At 37.6% G+C, this 15,537-nt stretch overlaps 1 protein-coding gene across 8 annotated transcripts in view; it reads left to right on the forward strand.

Moving 5' to 3' along the window:
• Eph (Eph receptor tyrosine kinase) overlaps positions 1 to 15,537 on the forward strand; it is a 137,920-nt gene that overhangs the window by 77,346 nt on the left and 45,037 nt on the right. For all 8 annotated transcript variants that reach the window (XM_066399767.1, XM_066399765.1, XM_066399766.1 and 5 more), the window contains exon 3: positions 3,015 to 3,097. In XM_066399767.1, the coding sequence (XP_066255864.1) occupies positions 3,015 to 3,097 (83 nt within the window). The remainder of the gene's footprint in view (positions 1 to 3,014; positions 3,098 to 15,537) is intronic.

Below are 15,537 nucleotides of genomic sequence, written 5' to 3' on the forward strand. Positions count from 1 at the left end.
CAGTGGCAACTCTGACTACATCTAGTCAATTTTGGCAAATACTGTAAATTGTTCCAAAAAAAATTCACAAATTTTGATGAATGTTGCCTGAAGTGAACTCACCTCGGACAGTACTTGCTGGAAGACGATCCATTAACCGTGCACCGATAAACCCCTCTGACTACAGTGAAATTCAGATAGATTCTGTTAACCTGATAGTGCCTAAAGGGGACATCTAAAACTATTATCAGTCGGGCCGGCGGACACGGCTGATTTATTACCGGTGGCATATGTCAGGTAGCTGTTGTGCGTGTTGCCTATCACTCAGGTGCCGTGCACCTCGCGGGCTTTAGTGCGACGTTTCTTTTCATTAGCTATGCAAAGATGCTTATCTAGGATCTGCTTTATATAACGAATGCGGTTTGACTTAAAGGGATCGCGATATATAAATGCAACATGCGGGCAGTTCTTTGTTTACCCATCAACGCGACCGTAAATGGACCAACTGGTGCCCCGACAGTGCCTCCGGCACTGTCCCGTAAAGCACACCATCCATACCTCTGACCGATGGTGTGTCCAATCAAGGGCTACCCACACGTGACCGAAACACGCGCATTCTTTCACACAATGTATATTATTACACGTATTTACAATGTCCGCTTTGTGTTCTGATTGATTTTATTGATTCTGACAAAACATTTTATGTAAAACCGAAACTTTGACTGTTACTCGTTACCATATTTGCATACAAAAAGTCTTCGTGGGAGTACGAGAGGATTGAGTTTGCGTTGCTGCCTGAGAAAGAGAGTGGAATATTAGATTTTCCTCTCCAAGCGCGGGCGGGTTTCCCAATTTCTGGTAATAAACGCAATTTTCCAAAAAGGAAATTGTAAAATCAACCGATATTCCGATGTCTGACAATAAAAAATCTTGATTGGCGGGCAATAAAACTCTAGAACGTAACAAGGCGGGGCTGCAACGCTTAATGGAAAACTATTGTTCCTGTTGTCAATTTCATTGAATAATTGGCGTTAATTAGTGTCGTTTCTTGTCTCTTTACGAGATTTTTTCTAGACGCTACAAAAATTTATAAGAGCAAATTGCCCTTTAATTACGGTCATTCATAAAAATTAAACCAATTATGACTCACACGCTCTTGGGCGGCAGGAAATTACCTGAAAGCTTGTTAATACGAAAGCTACACTATGAAGAAAAATGCTCACAATTAGGCGGCAATATTCTCAAGTTTAGCAGAGTTTTTAAAAGGAATGGCTGGTTTACAGGATTAGGTTACAAAGTGATTTACAATTACGAACAAACGTGGGTGTCACATAATGAACGTAAATCAGCAAAACGGTCATTTTTTTAGTTGCAAGCAATTAATCTGTGATATATGCAGATTTACAAACGTGCATTTTGATGAAGGTTGCTCGGTATGACGTTGAATAGTTAGAGGTTGAGGGACTGTGGCCTAGGATCAACTTAGGGTGACTCTATTTGTATCTGCCTGAAGAGCGTCTCTGACAGCATACAGCTGGTAGGGCCGCTTGATTGTCCCAAGGGACAACATTCGTCTCTCCTGCAGCCAGTCCTGTGTGTCCCGACTCCCGATGACTTTATGTTAAAAAGTTGTCAGATTCTTCCACCATAACGATATTTCATCGTAAATTCCTCTTTCTTTGGAATGCTTACTCCAATCGACCGTTTCGGCCTTAATTGATCATTAAGGGCCTCCTCCGATGACAGTGCCATTGGAATGTCGCGCTTAATGAATCCGATAATCCACGAAAGACCGGTTTTGACTAATGTTTTCTTCTCTTTTGGGCTCACATCTTGAAATCCTTGCAGCCCTCAATCTTCACATGGAAAGTCTTAGCCTCCCTCTTGATCCAGAATGAATGCTCCGGCGACCTCACCAAGGGGCCGCTTTCGGGATGATTCCAGATGTACTAGTGATGACTCTTCTGTCGTACTCTTGAGTAGGACGTGGGGCTTTAGGCTCCATCTCTTTCCTGTTCCCCTCAGCTGTGACAGTTGCCATGTTGCGGCTGTTATCTCATTGCACATTTTTTCCACGTAGCTTTTACAGATTCCAGAAGTGGCTATCGATGGTCACTCCTAAGTCTCTGACGTCAGCAGTAGGGGATTTCCGAACATGCGTACTAACTGAACATCCAAATTTAAGGTATCCATAATACCTGCCACCATTCGATACATAGACAATTAACTTTTCATCTTTGTATGAATACCGATCCAGAATAGGTCTCAAATAAATTCGACGTATCGCGAGGTTTCTCCAACTGAGGAAATCGTATGAACTGTTATATAAACGAAAAATTCTCCAAAAGGCCCCCGAATGATAGAAATGTTCTGCTGCACTTCGGGAATATAATATTTGCACATGCTTTGAAAATTGTATCATCCACGACTCATTTAACTGCAGCATTCTTGAAGCCCATACTATCCAAAAGCTTTATCATTGTTGTCACGTATCATTTTTCCATGACCCTAATTTTAGATTTTCGCGAAGTTGTTCCAGTTGAATTGTTAGAATATCGAACTTATTTGAGGTAACATTTTCTACCACTATTATTGTGTCACTAACCAAGTTTGCAAGATCTCACATCTTAACATTTCTCTGGACCCATTGGGCAGTTCGCAGAGGAAGCGTCCCTCAAAATCAATTTACCCATCTTCCGACGTATAACAGAAAGTTAAAACAAACTTACGGCCGCTTAATGTGCTGATTTAAAATTCAGGTTTTGCCAATAAATTGCTAAAAGGTGATTCTGGTTGGTTTGTTTTATTTTGATTTTTTTCGTTCGCTTATTTTCTGCCATATGCGTATGTTCGACCGGCCAGAAAAACCAATTGGAATAATAATGAATGCCGTGCTCGCTCACGGTTTGTCCAATATAGAACGACCCACGCGATTTTGTTGGGTGCCCTCAGTGCGGTGCAGGTTTTTGGCCTCAAAGAAGAGAATGTGAAGTTTATTTTTATTAATTAAGTGACCTTTTTTTATTTCGTTTCAGTTGTTCTTCTGGACACGACGGCCGAAGAAGCCAGCTTAGATTGGACCCGGTACCCTTACGGACCTCAATCTCAGACTCCAGGGGTAAGTTGTTTTTGTTATTACCTGGTAGTTATATAATTTCTTGAGTTTCGTACAATTTTTAGCGTTTTTGCAGAAGTGATTAATGAACGTGAAGTAAGGTAGAAAATTACAAAATTCAAATTTGCAGACAAATCTGCTGTATTGATATTTCATTGATGACAATGAATTATTACTGATAGGTAGAGAAAGGAATTGAGCATAAATGGTCAGAAAGTGAAGAAAATCATTAAGCAAAAAAATGTGTTTTTACTTAATTTCTTCAATTGTCTACTTTATTAATATTTTTTAATTTCGTTAATATCCGTCTGTTTCCTTAATATTTATTTGTTAATAAAGCAGATAATCGAAGATTAAGCAACAAAACTAATTTTTCGCGCATTTTTTTATCATCTGCCTTTTGTGAGTGTTTATGCACGATTTGATTTAAAACGAATAGCCGCAAATTAGATTTCCTTCCACGTTTCCTTTTTGTAATTTTATTTCTAACCACCCATTCATTTTACCTAATTCCACGTAAACGTTAAAAATTCTAAACTTAAAGAATGTTTCGGTCGCTGTCAGTTTGGAAGACGAGACACCGTGCGGTATTAAAAAATACCCCTATTACAAGACATAAAATTTGCTACATTACCCCAGTGCCATGCGGATGCGGCAGCATAAAAAGAGCACTTAAAAACTTCTTTCATTTAACTTTGTTACCGTTGAGTTCAGCAGTCAACTTTTATAATATCTCTCAACTTTTAGAGGCCAATACATAACCAGGTAGCGAGTTTATTTCGGTATCCACGTCTTGTGAATCCCACGTCAGGCCTAATCTAGAGAATGATACATTGCTGAGCGAAAGTTTGTAAAGTTGACTATGTACGTTTTCGGAGATTACAAAAAGAAGTTTCACATGAGGGCGGGTGTTTTATGAACGTTGAAAGCGACCAAGGCAGTTATGTAGGGCTATCCAATAAGTTTCCTATGCATACGCAATAATTCAATCCCAAAATAGCCCTTTTATCGTTGATTCAAATCTGAGAGATAGGATTCCTTGTTTTGCTTAGTAAACTTTAAAAATGTCGAGTCGACTTCATAAATAAAGACATAACCAGCTTTGACTGCTCGCCGATTTTGTTTGCCTTCTTAAGCGTATTGAGTGCCATTATTTTGTATTGAAGGGCCCTCGGAAACGCTTCACAATAACGGACAAATTTATCGACTTTTCAACTTTCCGCCCGGATATATTCGATTCGATTCGACTAATCCTATATATCGCCCTTCAAAGGTTTTGCAACAAAATTCCTCTTGTCAACAATACCTGCCAAAAAAGCTTCCGGAATTACAGTGACACAACTTGTATTATAAGTCCAACTAAAGAATAATTGATTGAGAGTGAAGTGAAATAAATTCCTATCGACGAAGTGCGTCTTGTTCGATTTGGACAGCCATTATGGCCGATATGAGTTTAATTGGATGATTAATCGATATCCTGGCCAGATCGTTGGTAATGTGTTGAAGGTGTGCGATAAATTACTATTGCTCGTATTTGAAGAACGAATATATAATGTAGGTGCATAACTGTACATGTCGAGTAATGATTACTAAGTATTTGTTATTTGTAGTAGAGGACATATGTTATTTCACATTATATTTAAACAGGTGGTTGATTAATAGAGAGATTAGGTAAGGTTTTGAAGAATCGTAGCAATAACCAATGCCCACATTGAAACCCCTACATTACGTTTTTTAAGTGGCGAACATGTACGGTAATATTAATCCGAAAACGGGCACATAATGTGCCACTTTGTAGATCTCGCACTAAAGTTAGTTTCACGTTCGTTGCAATTTACCGCGCCGGCGTCGTGGTGGTGCAATGCTAAACCCCCTGCCATATCGCAGGGATAACTCGTCCGCACTCATCACAGTTGTGTACTCAACACTTCCCTCTAAAGCGGTTAGGATTAGCAAAAATTTTACGGCAAACGGGCTGCATATTTAGGAAAAGTTAATAAAAACTTTCCGTCCGTCCGATAGCCGCACATCTTTTTTGTTTGTCCAATGGAGAGGATTAACAGCAAATTCATTATTCACCGGCACATAGCCGGTAACGGTAAAAAAATGCATAATATTTACCCAGAAGGAAAACGGCCGTCAAGAGGGCGGAATTGTTAAGTCAATCAGCAGGAGTGCGTTCATATGCCTCGCTCGGGAATCCTGAAATGGCCATAAATTTAAAAAAAAAAAAACTTTTGTTTAATTGACCTGATAATGTATCGAGTTTCTAATTAAACCGGATGTATGAGATTTTGATGACAAATGGATTCGGTTGGGCTTATATTACCGCGCACCAAGGAAAACGCAATTATACCCCGCCCGAAATAAAAGAACTTTCCACTTTCGAGATAGTTAAATTGGATTTCGAGGGGAAAAAGGTCGGGTTAATTTCGCCTAGGAGTGACTGATCTTCGGGGGGGTAACTTTGAGGCTGGTTAGAAGGCCCGAAAATTCATAACAAATAAAACGCAACTCCTTAATCGCCATCGCCAATGGAATTTTAAACATTCGCATTTACTCGAGGAATTTTCAATTGCTTTTCCGAGCATCGGCAAACTTTAGGGGAGAAACTTCTTTGAAGTTCCCGTTTGCATCGCATCGCCTGCAAATTGCTGTTTGATAAAATATATTTTGACGAAAAATCGCCTTTTGCACTTCTAACGTCCCGTCGTTAGATCTGAGACTTCTTTCCATCCGAAAGTTTTCTTCGCTGAATGAAACGTTTAAAGTGGGGCTTTATGGGGCGGCACAAGAGTTTTAATGAAGTCTTCCAGAAACAAAAGATCAAATACTGATTTGCAATATGGGCAAATTTTTGTTTTCACTGCGAGACACCATTAAAAGAACTGTCACACCGAATGAAACCAAATCTGTCTCTACCGCAGAGCATCCGAAAGTTAAAGGCAGGAATGGCGGTCGTTGTTGAATTTAAATCAGGTCCGTAACAGAGGGGAGAGTATAATTGAGTTTCGAATCCCTTCCCGACCAGTCCCGGAGTTTTCACATCAGCATTGAAACGTCGATATGATACTTTCAGTTCACGTTCACGTCACCTTCGCTCCTTCTAAAAACCGGCCCTAAAAGTGCCCTTCAAGAGTTTCAAGATCGAAATAGTGTTTCCTATCTCGATATAGCTAAGTGCAAATAGTAAAACTTGATTTAGACATAAGAGTAGTTCCAAAGGATGGCCAGGGGAAGGAATAAGTGTCATGAGGGTTTTCAGGAAAACTGGTTTGTCGTTGAAATAAGTTAAAGAAGTAACCGTGAAATGCGTGACAGTTCTATTAAAGTAGTGCTAATAGTGATCACAACTTGTCATCTGGTTTTATTTTAGAGCCATCGCGGCGTACATTGGAAGTTCGATTTAATAGATTCATTTCTCAGTTTTGAGTCTAAATTTCTAATATCTATCTCTAACACTTTGAAAGTTATCTCAGGATCTGCTTAATTTAAACGCGTTGCTAGAAAGGTTCACTCCTGGCTCATGTTTATCGCTTCAAAACTAATGTTTTTAATGGAACACCCTGTACTTATTAAACAGATACATTCTATACTAAAATCGGCTTTATATCTAACAAAAATAACGTTGTAGCTCATTTGGCGATATATTAATTTGTGCATTCCCGCTCAGAAAATTATTAAATCAAGCTACGAGACTGCCATCGGTAATTTATTTACTTCGCAAAATCCGTAAAGTATAGAGGTATTTAACATTTAAATGGGGAAATTACGTGTAAAAAGTTATCAAACATTAAACAAATAAGGATTATACAAATAGCTATACAGAATTAGCCTTTTTAGTGGGAATGAAAAACTTAGTCTCATATCCTTTACGTACCGTGGCACTGAGTACTTACACATTCAAAGAAAATAGCTTCCACCTGGAATTTCTGTGCTATAAAACTCTAGATTATCCATAGGCAAAAGGAACAAAACGAGAAGCTCGGCCTCAATGGAGCACTTTTGGAAAACATAAACGAAGAATTAGAACAGTAGCCAGTATATTGCTTATTCCAAGTACCAATTGCGCCAGGTATGGTGAAACGACTACTTTTCCTCTTTATTTCTCTTAAATTTGAAATATAGCTATTGTTACCTTTTGCTAAATATCTATATATACAGGGTGTTTCAGAACTGTGGTGACAAATCGATACAGGTAATAGATTATCGAAAAATAAGTATAGTTTACTTGATAAACGATTGTCCTAAGACTCGTTATTTCTGAGATACAGGGTGTTTGTCTGAGATTTTTTAACATTGCTTTTAATAAATGTTGAAGAATTAACTGGAAGAGTTTTCAATACTTTTGATGTGATTCGGAAACCCCAGGAATTTTTGAAAAGGTACAATAAAACTTGTTACGATGGAGCAATTTATGTACTAACCAATGCAGTCACCACTTTGAACATTCATTGTAATAGTAGTGTTCATTTTATTGTAATTAGATAGTATTAAAAGCAATGTTAGAAGGCTTTCTTAAAAAAAGCGTTTGAAATCGATATGACAATAATTGTTATTTTTCTGGACAACCATTTATTTTTGAGTATTTTACTAAGAGTATCTTTTTATGCAGAAATGATAGTTCTTTAAAATTCTTCAACTTTTTTACCGATAAATCTAAATTTTAAAAAAGTTTTGGATGAAAATATGTAATGATACACTTATAACTAGCGTCCTCTATAATGTACAACATTTTAATTACGTCCATCAAATTTATCAGATTGAGAAACAAAGGTACACCGATTTTCATTTCAATAATGATGGTAATTTTGAAGTAAACTAAAAAAAAATAAAAAAGTTGAACTTTAACACCCTGTATCTCAGAAATGACGAGTCTTAAGACAATCGTTTATTAAGTAAACTATATTTATTTTTTGATAATCTATTACCTGTATCGATTTGTCACCACAGTTCTGAAACACCCTGTATATATGTATAGATACATGGTTCGCAAGGAATATTTTGAATCATGTTTGTCGCTTCAGAACTCGATTTTTTCAAAAAACCTATTGAAATCTAAATATCATATATTTATCGCGAACCGCTTGCAAATAGTTTTAGGATTCGTGTAAAATGCTTTTAAGTATATTTAAGACATTTCCTGTCTTGGGGGGGGGGGGGGGGGGGGTAATTCTTCGCTGTATGTACCTTTCATCGTTATGAAAACTATTTCCTTCCCGATGCCATTTTTTCAGGTTATATTTTCAGTAAAGCCTTTAGAGTGCCTATGGTTTAAATGCTGCCACCCTTTCCAAGTTTTTTGCATCATTTGTCATCGATTTTCATTATCCATAGTTGATAATGTGTGAAGTAACTACTCCTGCAAACACCATCAACATGACAGCTCCTATTGCTCCCCCAAGTAAAGTGCTCTCAGTTAATGCAAGTATAAATTCTGTATATTTCAAGTTAGATTCATTACATGTACCTGTCGGCTATAATCTTTGTGAATTAGGCTAATTTCGTTTTCTATCTAATAAATGAAGGAATCAAATTACATGCATGCCTTCAAAGAAATTTCATACCTGGTGATTAATGGCAGTCAATTACGTGATCAAATGCCCAATTAATATTTTTATGGGAGTGACACTTGGAATTATAATACCTTGTAATATGAAATGACTTCTTTTTAATGTTAATTTTGAACATTCATAAACGTCAAATGCTTACGTATTGTAGTCATCATGAACCGTAATTTCTCAAGTTCGTATATGTGTAAGAACTGCACACTTGAATATCTTATACAGTTACCATGGATTCAGGGGCTTACCCGAAAAAAAAGAAACATTCTATTAGTTTTCCACCAGACTGAATCTTACCCTTCTGTAGAGACGTAATGTGCGTGCTCTGAAAATAAATCACTAAATCCCAAAGTGTCACATCCCCGTCTATCTGGAATTTCAACCGACAATAATTTTTTTGGAGGCACGAAGGTGGAACAGTCCAAGGTTTTTTCTCTAGTTGATGAAACCCTGAGGCAACAACATCTAACAAAAGCTAAAACAACAACTGGTCTAATACACTTTAAATTAGCATTATAAAACCGGGTGGATATCCTTCGAAGGCCTAATATTTCACGTGCGCACCCCGGCTTATAACTTATCAACCTCTCGGGCTGTAGAAGAGCCCTAATTAATTCTGAGCCCCGTTTCGTTTTTCGATTTATATCCGAACAAGGAAAACTGCTTAACCGAAATTTATAGAGGTGGCTATTAATGTTTCTATTACTAATTACTGACCTATTTTTTTTTATTTATCTTCATCTTGATTTTGATTTTGTATTTAAACAAACCTACTGTCGAATACCCTTTCTCGATAAGGAAAGAGAAGAAAAACCCCTGAACTGGGAATGAATATAATTGAATGCTATGTCTGATGTGGAGACAGTCTCTTGCCTTCCACATTATTACATTGGCTTTAATTTCAATTATTTGTTTTCGATTTAAGTTACTTTTTTTTCAAGTGGTCGTAATCTCTAAACATGCCAGCGATTTACCATGGGAATTTTATTTGCGTTTGTATTCATGATATTCACGACGTTAAGGAACTGCTAGATATTGGAATTAAAATTGGTTATTGGTAGTTGCTCTTTATGAGTCTTTCAGACACATATCTTCAATCGGCGATATTTTTACTTTTCATAGGTCTTCCTGCTAGGGACACAGGAGAAAACCACTTGCAATGAGAATAAATATAATTGAATGCTGTGTCTGATGCAGAGACAGTCTCCTGCTCTCTCCATTATTCCATTGGCTTTAGCTTTAATTACAGTAAGCTCGCGATAATGTGAACTACGCGTAATAGAAAATCCGCATAGCATGAACATAAAAATTTATATAGACCACCGTATAGCGTGAACAAGTGACTTTACCTTAGGAAATCAATATTTTGCCGTTGAGTATATCCCCGATACAATATCGGGGAAATACCCAACGGAGAAATATGGATTTTCTGTGTAAAAAAGAAACATTTAATCCTTATTTCGTGCATTGAGTCTCTGAGGGTGGTTCATTATTAGTGAAGGTTTTTTTTTGTACGTAAAAATGTCAAAAACCAAAGTGTCTTACTCTTCATGAGAAATATGTAGCTTCAGATTCAAAAATTAAATTACGGGCAAGCGGATACATATGCAAAAAAAATACGGTGTCACTAAATCTACAATTTCTAAGATTAAACAGAAAAAAGAGATGATTTCTATAGCAGTAAGAGATACCTATGTCGAACCAGGTAAAACGAGAACATTAAAGAGTTCTACGAAAGAAACATTTTATTATGAATAGTGAAATGATTAAGCAAAAAGCAAAGCTAATTCATTCCCAAATCTGGGAGAATAATAAACTATGTGATAAACCAGTGATGGATGGTTACATCGCTTTAAAAAGCATTTTGGAATTCGTTTTTTAAAAATTTCGAGAGAAAATTACCTTCTCAACCAGAACTCGTAGATCCATTTAAAAGTCAATTAAAGAGCAAAATAGAAGAGCTTGACATGACATTAGAGCAGCTTTACATGCTCGCAAAACAGGGCTCTATTGAAAGTTGTTACCAGACAAAATATTTGTCTCGGGAGTAGAAAAAACTGCTGCTGGAAGAAAAAGCGAAAAATAGCGAATAACATTTTTGGCATGCACTAATGCTACTGGTACTCATAAAATAAAACTATTGGTTATTGGTAAAGCTGATAAAACTAGATCATTTAAAAATTTCAATTGTCCTGTCGAATATGAGCATTCAAAACCGGCTTGGATGACTGCTACCATTTTCCAACATTGGTTTCACTATTGGTTTATACCTCAAATATAGTTTAATTTTTTCCATTTCATCTTAAAGTACATAAACTCACTCACATACATATATACTTGTAGGTTAGACTGTTTCTAAAGAATAAAGGTCTTCCTATAAAAGCTCCATTTTACTGTATAACACGCTACCTCACCTACCTGAAGATGAATTAAAAAGCGACGATGGGTTCGTTGAAGCATTGTATCTTTTCCCTAATGTTACATCTCTCATACAACTAATGGACCAAAACGTTATTCGATTAACGAAATTATACTACGGAAACAGTCTTCTATCTATCGTGATAGAAAAATAAAAACGTTTCCGACGCCTTAAAGAAATTGACTATTAAAGACGCAGTTCTCAACTTAATGGCAGCTTGGAATCATATTAATCCAGGAAATATTAAAAAGTGTTGGAAGAATATTTTAGAAGGAGTTCTTTCAAACTTAACTGATGATAAAGACGAAAATGTATCAATCGCAATTTTGAAACGCCAATAGAATAACGAGAACTCAGTATTCAAATCGCTTGAACTTTTACGGACAGTGGCACCACAGGTAGCTCCTCCTGATTCTAAACTTGATCTTAATTAATGTGTTTTATTTAAAGAGAGCATTTGAAGAATCTGATGTATTGGAGTAGAACGAATGTGATAATGAATTTAGAGATGACGATATTCTAGAATGTCCAAGTAATGAAGAGGCGGAACAAAATCTTGCGCTGTGCAATAAAATTTCATTGGATAGTGCTATAAACGCTTTAAATATAGTCACTCAGTGGGCAGAAGAGAGTGACGCTGAGTTTGCTGATCTACTTGTTATAACAAAAATAGTATAACGCCATCATCAAAAAAATAAAAAATCCTCAGAAACAAACAAAAATATCGAATTTTTTTACAAAAAGTAAGTTTTGTGTTCATGTTCTGATTCTTACTGTTGTCTAGTTTGATAAGTTCTTTAAGTTTATGTTGATATTGATAAATGATTATTACCTTTTACATACAACTTTCGATAAACTCGTTTTTTTTTTTGGTTTACACTATCGCGAGCTTACTGTATTTATTTTCGATTTAGGTTGAGTTTTTTGCAAGTGGTCGTCATCTCTAAATATGCCAGCGAATTACCAAGGGAATTTTATTTGAGTTTATATTCATGATATTCATGACATTGAGAAACTGCTAGATATTGGAGTTATCGGAATTAAAATTAGTTATTGGTGGTTGTTGTTTATGAGTCCTTCGGGCACCTATCTTCAATTAGCGATATTTTTACCTTTCGTAGATTTTCCCGCTAAGGAAATGAGGGATGCCACCTGAATCGTAGAATCGAAGTCATACGAAATGAATAAAAGTTCTATGCTACCCCGAGAAATGTCAATGACTATTGAATTTTAAGCCTTAAATTATTCGAATGTTGTGAAACATTAATCCCTAGAAAATGAATTAAAATCTGGAAGTCACATTTTTCGGCCCCGAAAAGCAGAAATCAATTTCATTCACGCAAGTGCCACATGCGCTGCAACTCTCTGTTTCTATTTCTAATAATCTGCAAGAAAAGTGGAGTTGGCAATGTTGGAAAAAGGCATCACAAAGGAAACTTCATAACGGCAAATCCACGTTAGTTCGTTATCTAAGTACCTCACACTTCGAAGAAATACGAAACAATTACACCAAACTCCCAACGGTGGTATTACACAAGAATGTCGCTAATATACACCGAGGAGACGTAAACTCCTTAAAAAAAACGAAGCCATTGAGCGTTTCAACAGCTCGCCAGGATATCGGTTTACAGGATGGGTTTGCATAAACACCGCTTTTCAAAACATCGAGAATCGCCTTCATGGGTGTTGTCTTCGCAAATGGGGGAACAATAAAAATACTTTACAGAACTGTTAAATCTCAGACCTCAACAGTGGCGTTGCAATTAAAGTCCCTTTCATGGCGCCATTTCCCCTCCAAAAAAAATCGACCCGTGATGAATGCTGCTTCTCCCTCAATTGTACCAGAAGGAGATGTAGCTGAGGCATAAATCGAGGTGTAAAAACAAGGGACATCAAAGCTAATTAAAAACCACTCAGCACGTCCCTGAGTTGTCGCGTAATTGTACAAGACAGAGGCGGGGATAAAGGGGAGAGACGGGGGAAATCCACGAGGTGGTATATGATGACACAAAAGCGTTTTAACTGTCGCAAGAGGCGATAATATTTTGCGGAATATCGTCGCGGAATTGCGAACTGCGCTGTCGAATTAAAACGGTTCTTTCTCTGTGTACCAACGGCTTTTAAATATTTATCGTCGCAATAAAAAAGAGCTTTGTGTCCGGGCTCTACCGGAAAGTTAATGGCGGACAGGGAAAGAGACTAGAGAGCCCGTACGAATATGGCTTTTAACATTTTAAATAGACAATTTTGTTTCACTAGACGGACGGCAAAATGGCGTCTACCCTTCGGAGTAATGATGTCGGTTGCAGGGGGGTTGAAACAAAGTTATTCTTTCGTTGCCGGAGCAACTAATCATTCGTCTTGATTACAACGAGACCATTTTTCCGCAAACTCTCCCTTCGTACGTGACCCGGAGCCTCAATCGGACTATATTGTGCGTCCTTATGGTTCCGAGGCTTTATTTTCACTTATTACGTTCATCCCTAGTTGACGAAGCAATAATCTTTAAAGGATTCCATAGGCAGCAAAAGCTGTTTGAAAGATTAATGGAAGGCGATTTAAATAAAGGCCGCCAGTTAGGCTTTCTTTAAGGGTTCCGCCTCTATCCAGAAACAAGCAATAAATTCCCCCGCTTTTTTTATCGAGCCGGGTCTTAGGTGCTCCATAAAAATCAAATTATCGTTTGTTTCTACCCGGGATTTAGCTACGAGAAACTTTTTAAACATTCCTCCGGAAGATTTACTCTTAACAGCAGCGGCTTTTTATTCATTACTCGCGGCTAGAACAACAATTAACAACAGCAACCCGAAGTGTTTTACGTCTAATAACCATGTTGGGCTCACGCCACGACAAAACGCCGTGTTTTGACACAATAAAATATTCACACGATTATCGTATTATACGTGGTTGGTTGCTTGTCGGAACTGACCTTTTCTTCGTTTTTTATCAGCCGGTCATTTTCATTTGAAAAACCATAAGTAACGTATATGAATGCCCTCGTCGGCCGCGGCCCGAAATGATTGCTACTAGGCACGATATGCTATTTGGGTCGAGTTTTCGGGCCTTATTAGGAGGAATTCGGATTAGAAAATTGGAGGGCAGTAAGTTCGTTAGGTACTAATGTGGTTATTTCAAGAGCGAATTTACATGGGAGATGGTCCGGTGCTTCTTTCATTACGAATGCAGATGAACGCAGACTTAAAACGATTCGTAAAAAAACGCCTTTAGCATTTTACCGGACGTTTGCAGAAAAGTCAAATTCTGTATGACCAGTTAAATTTCGTGAAAGAAAAACTAGAGACTTTCCGAAGTAGGGACAGCGCTGGAAGTTTCTTATTTCTTACAGAATGAACTCCCAAGATTAAGGAATACGACTTTGGTTCTTCAGGGATTAGTTTATTATAGGGCTCGATGGGAGTGAGTGCTTTACTGTTACTCGCTGAGCTTGGAGGTTGGGGCAATAATACAGAAAAATTGTAAGACAGAAGACATTAATCCGATAATACAAAGGAAAGCCAATATGCCCAATTTCCCAATGTGTAGGAATTTATTTACCTAGATTACGTTGGTTTTCAGTAATTATACAACACGAGCAGCAAGTTGACTTTCTCGTTATCATTACCAAATCATCTTATGCATGTTATCAGTTGTCCAGTTATAGTTTCTTTACATCCCACCCTCAACAAATGCCGAACTCGCATGCGTTAGTTGATCCGTTTTTCTCGGATATTATAACACTCCTAGGCTTAATCACTTTAATATCTAACAGCATTCATTCCAAGGCGGCTCGAAGCTCCAGCAACCGGTTATTAGCCGAACTAGAGCGCAATAATCCAAAAAGAAAAGCCAATTTCGAATCAGTGCCGTTTGTAATAAGCATCATGCCTCCATTTCCATTCTCATTTGGCAGAGTCTTGAGCACTCCTAATATTAAAAACAAACATCCCGAGTGCGCCTCGGTTCACAGTCGAGTGAACTCCAGCGTCAATTAAGTCGCCCTCTTTCTTCCTCTTTGGGATTTTGTGCCTCCAAACTAAGGATTTTCCGTGGATTGACTCAGTTTTACCCTTTAGCCGATTAACAATAAATCTAATAGCAGAACACACATTCTGGACATACATAATTGTAGAGATCACGACGTGTGGCATAATCTAGCGGCACACTCCTTTGCACGCCTGATTTACGATCAAAAACTATGAATAGTTTATTATTGCACTATTTATCATACGAGTGGGTTGTAAAAAAACCGGGCAACTTGTCAACTTGTTTTCAGCGGAATTCGACTTAAAACCGACATCGTTTCCACATAGTTTGCTTAAAGTTTCGAAAGTGCCGCATATTTTGAGAGGCGAGAACGTATTTCATGTAGCCGCGCAAGTGCGAGACTGTTTGTTAGCAATCGGAAACGAAGAACCTCGAGAATTATCGTGTTCTTGTCTATTATGGAGAATAGACAGGAT

The sequence above is a fragment of the Euwallacea similis genome, chromosome 19 (genome assembly GCF_039881205.1).
Source record: "Euwallacea similis isolate ESF13 chromosome 19, ESF131.1, whole genome shotgun sequence".
In the NCBI taxonomy this organism is placed as follows: Eukaryota; Metazoa; Arthropoda; class Insecta; order Coleoptera; family Curculionidae; genus Euwallacea; species Euwallacea similis.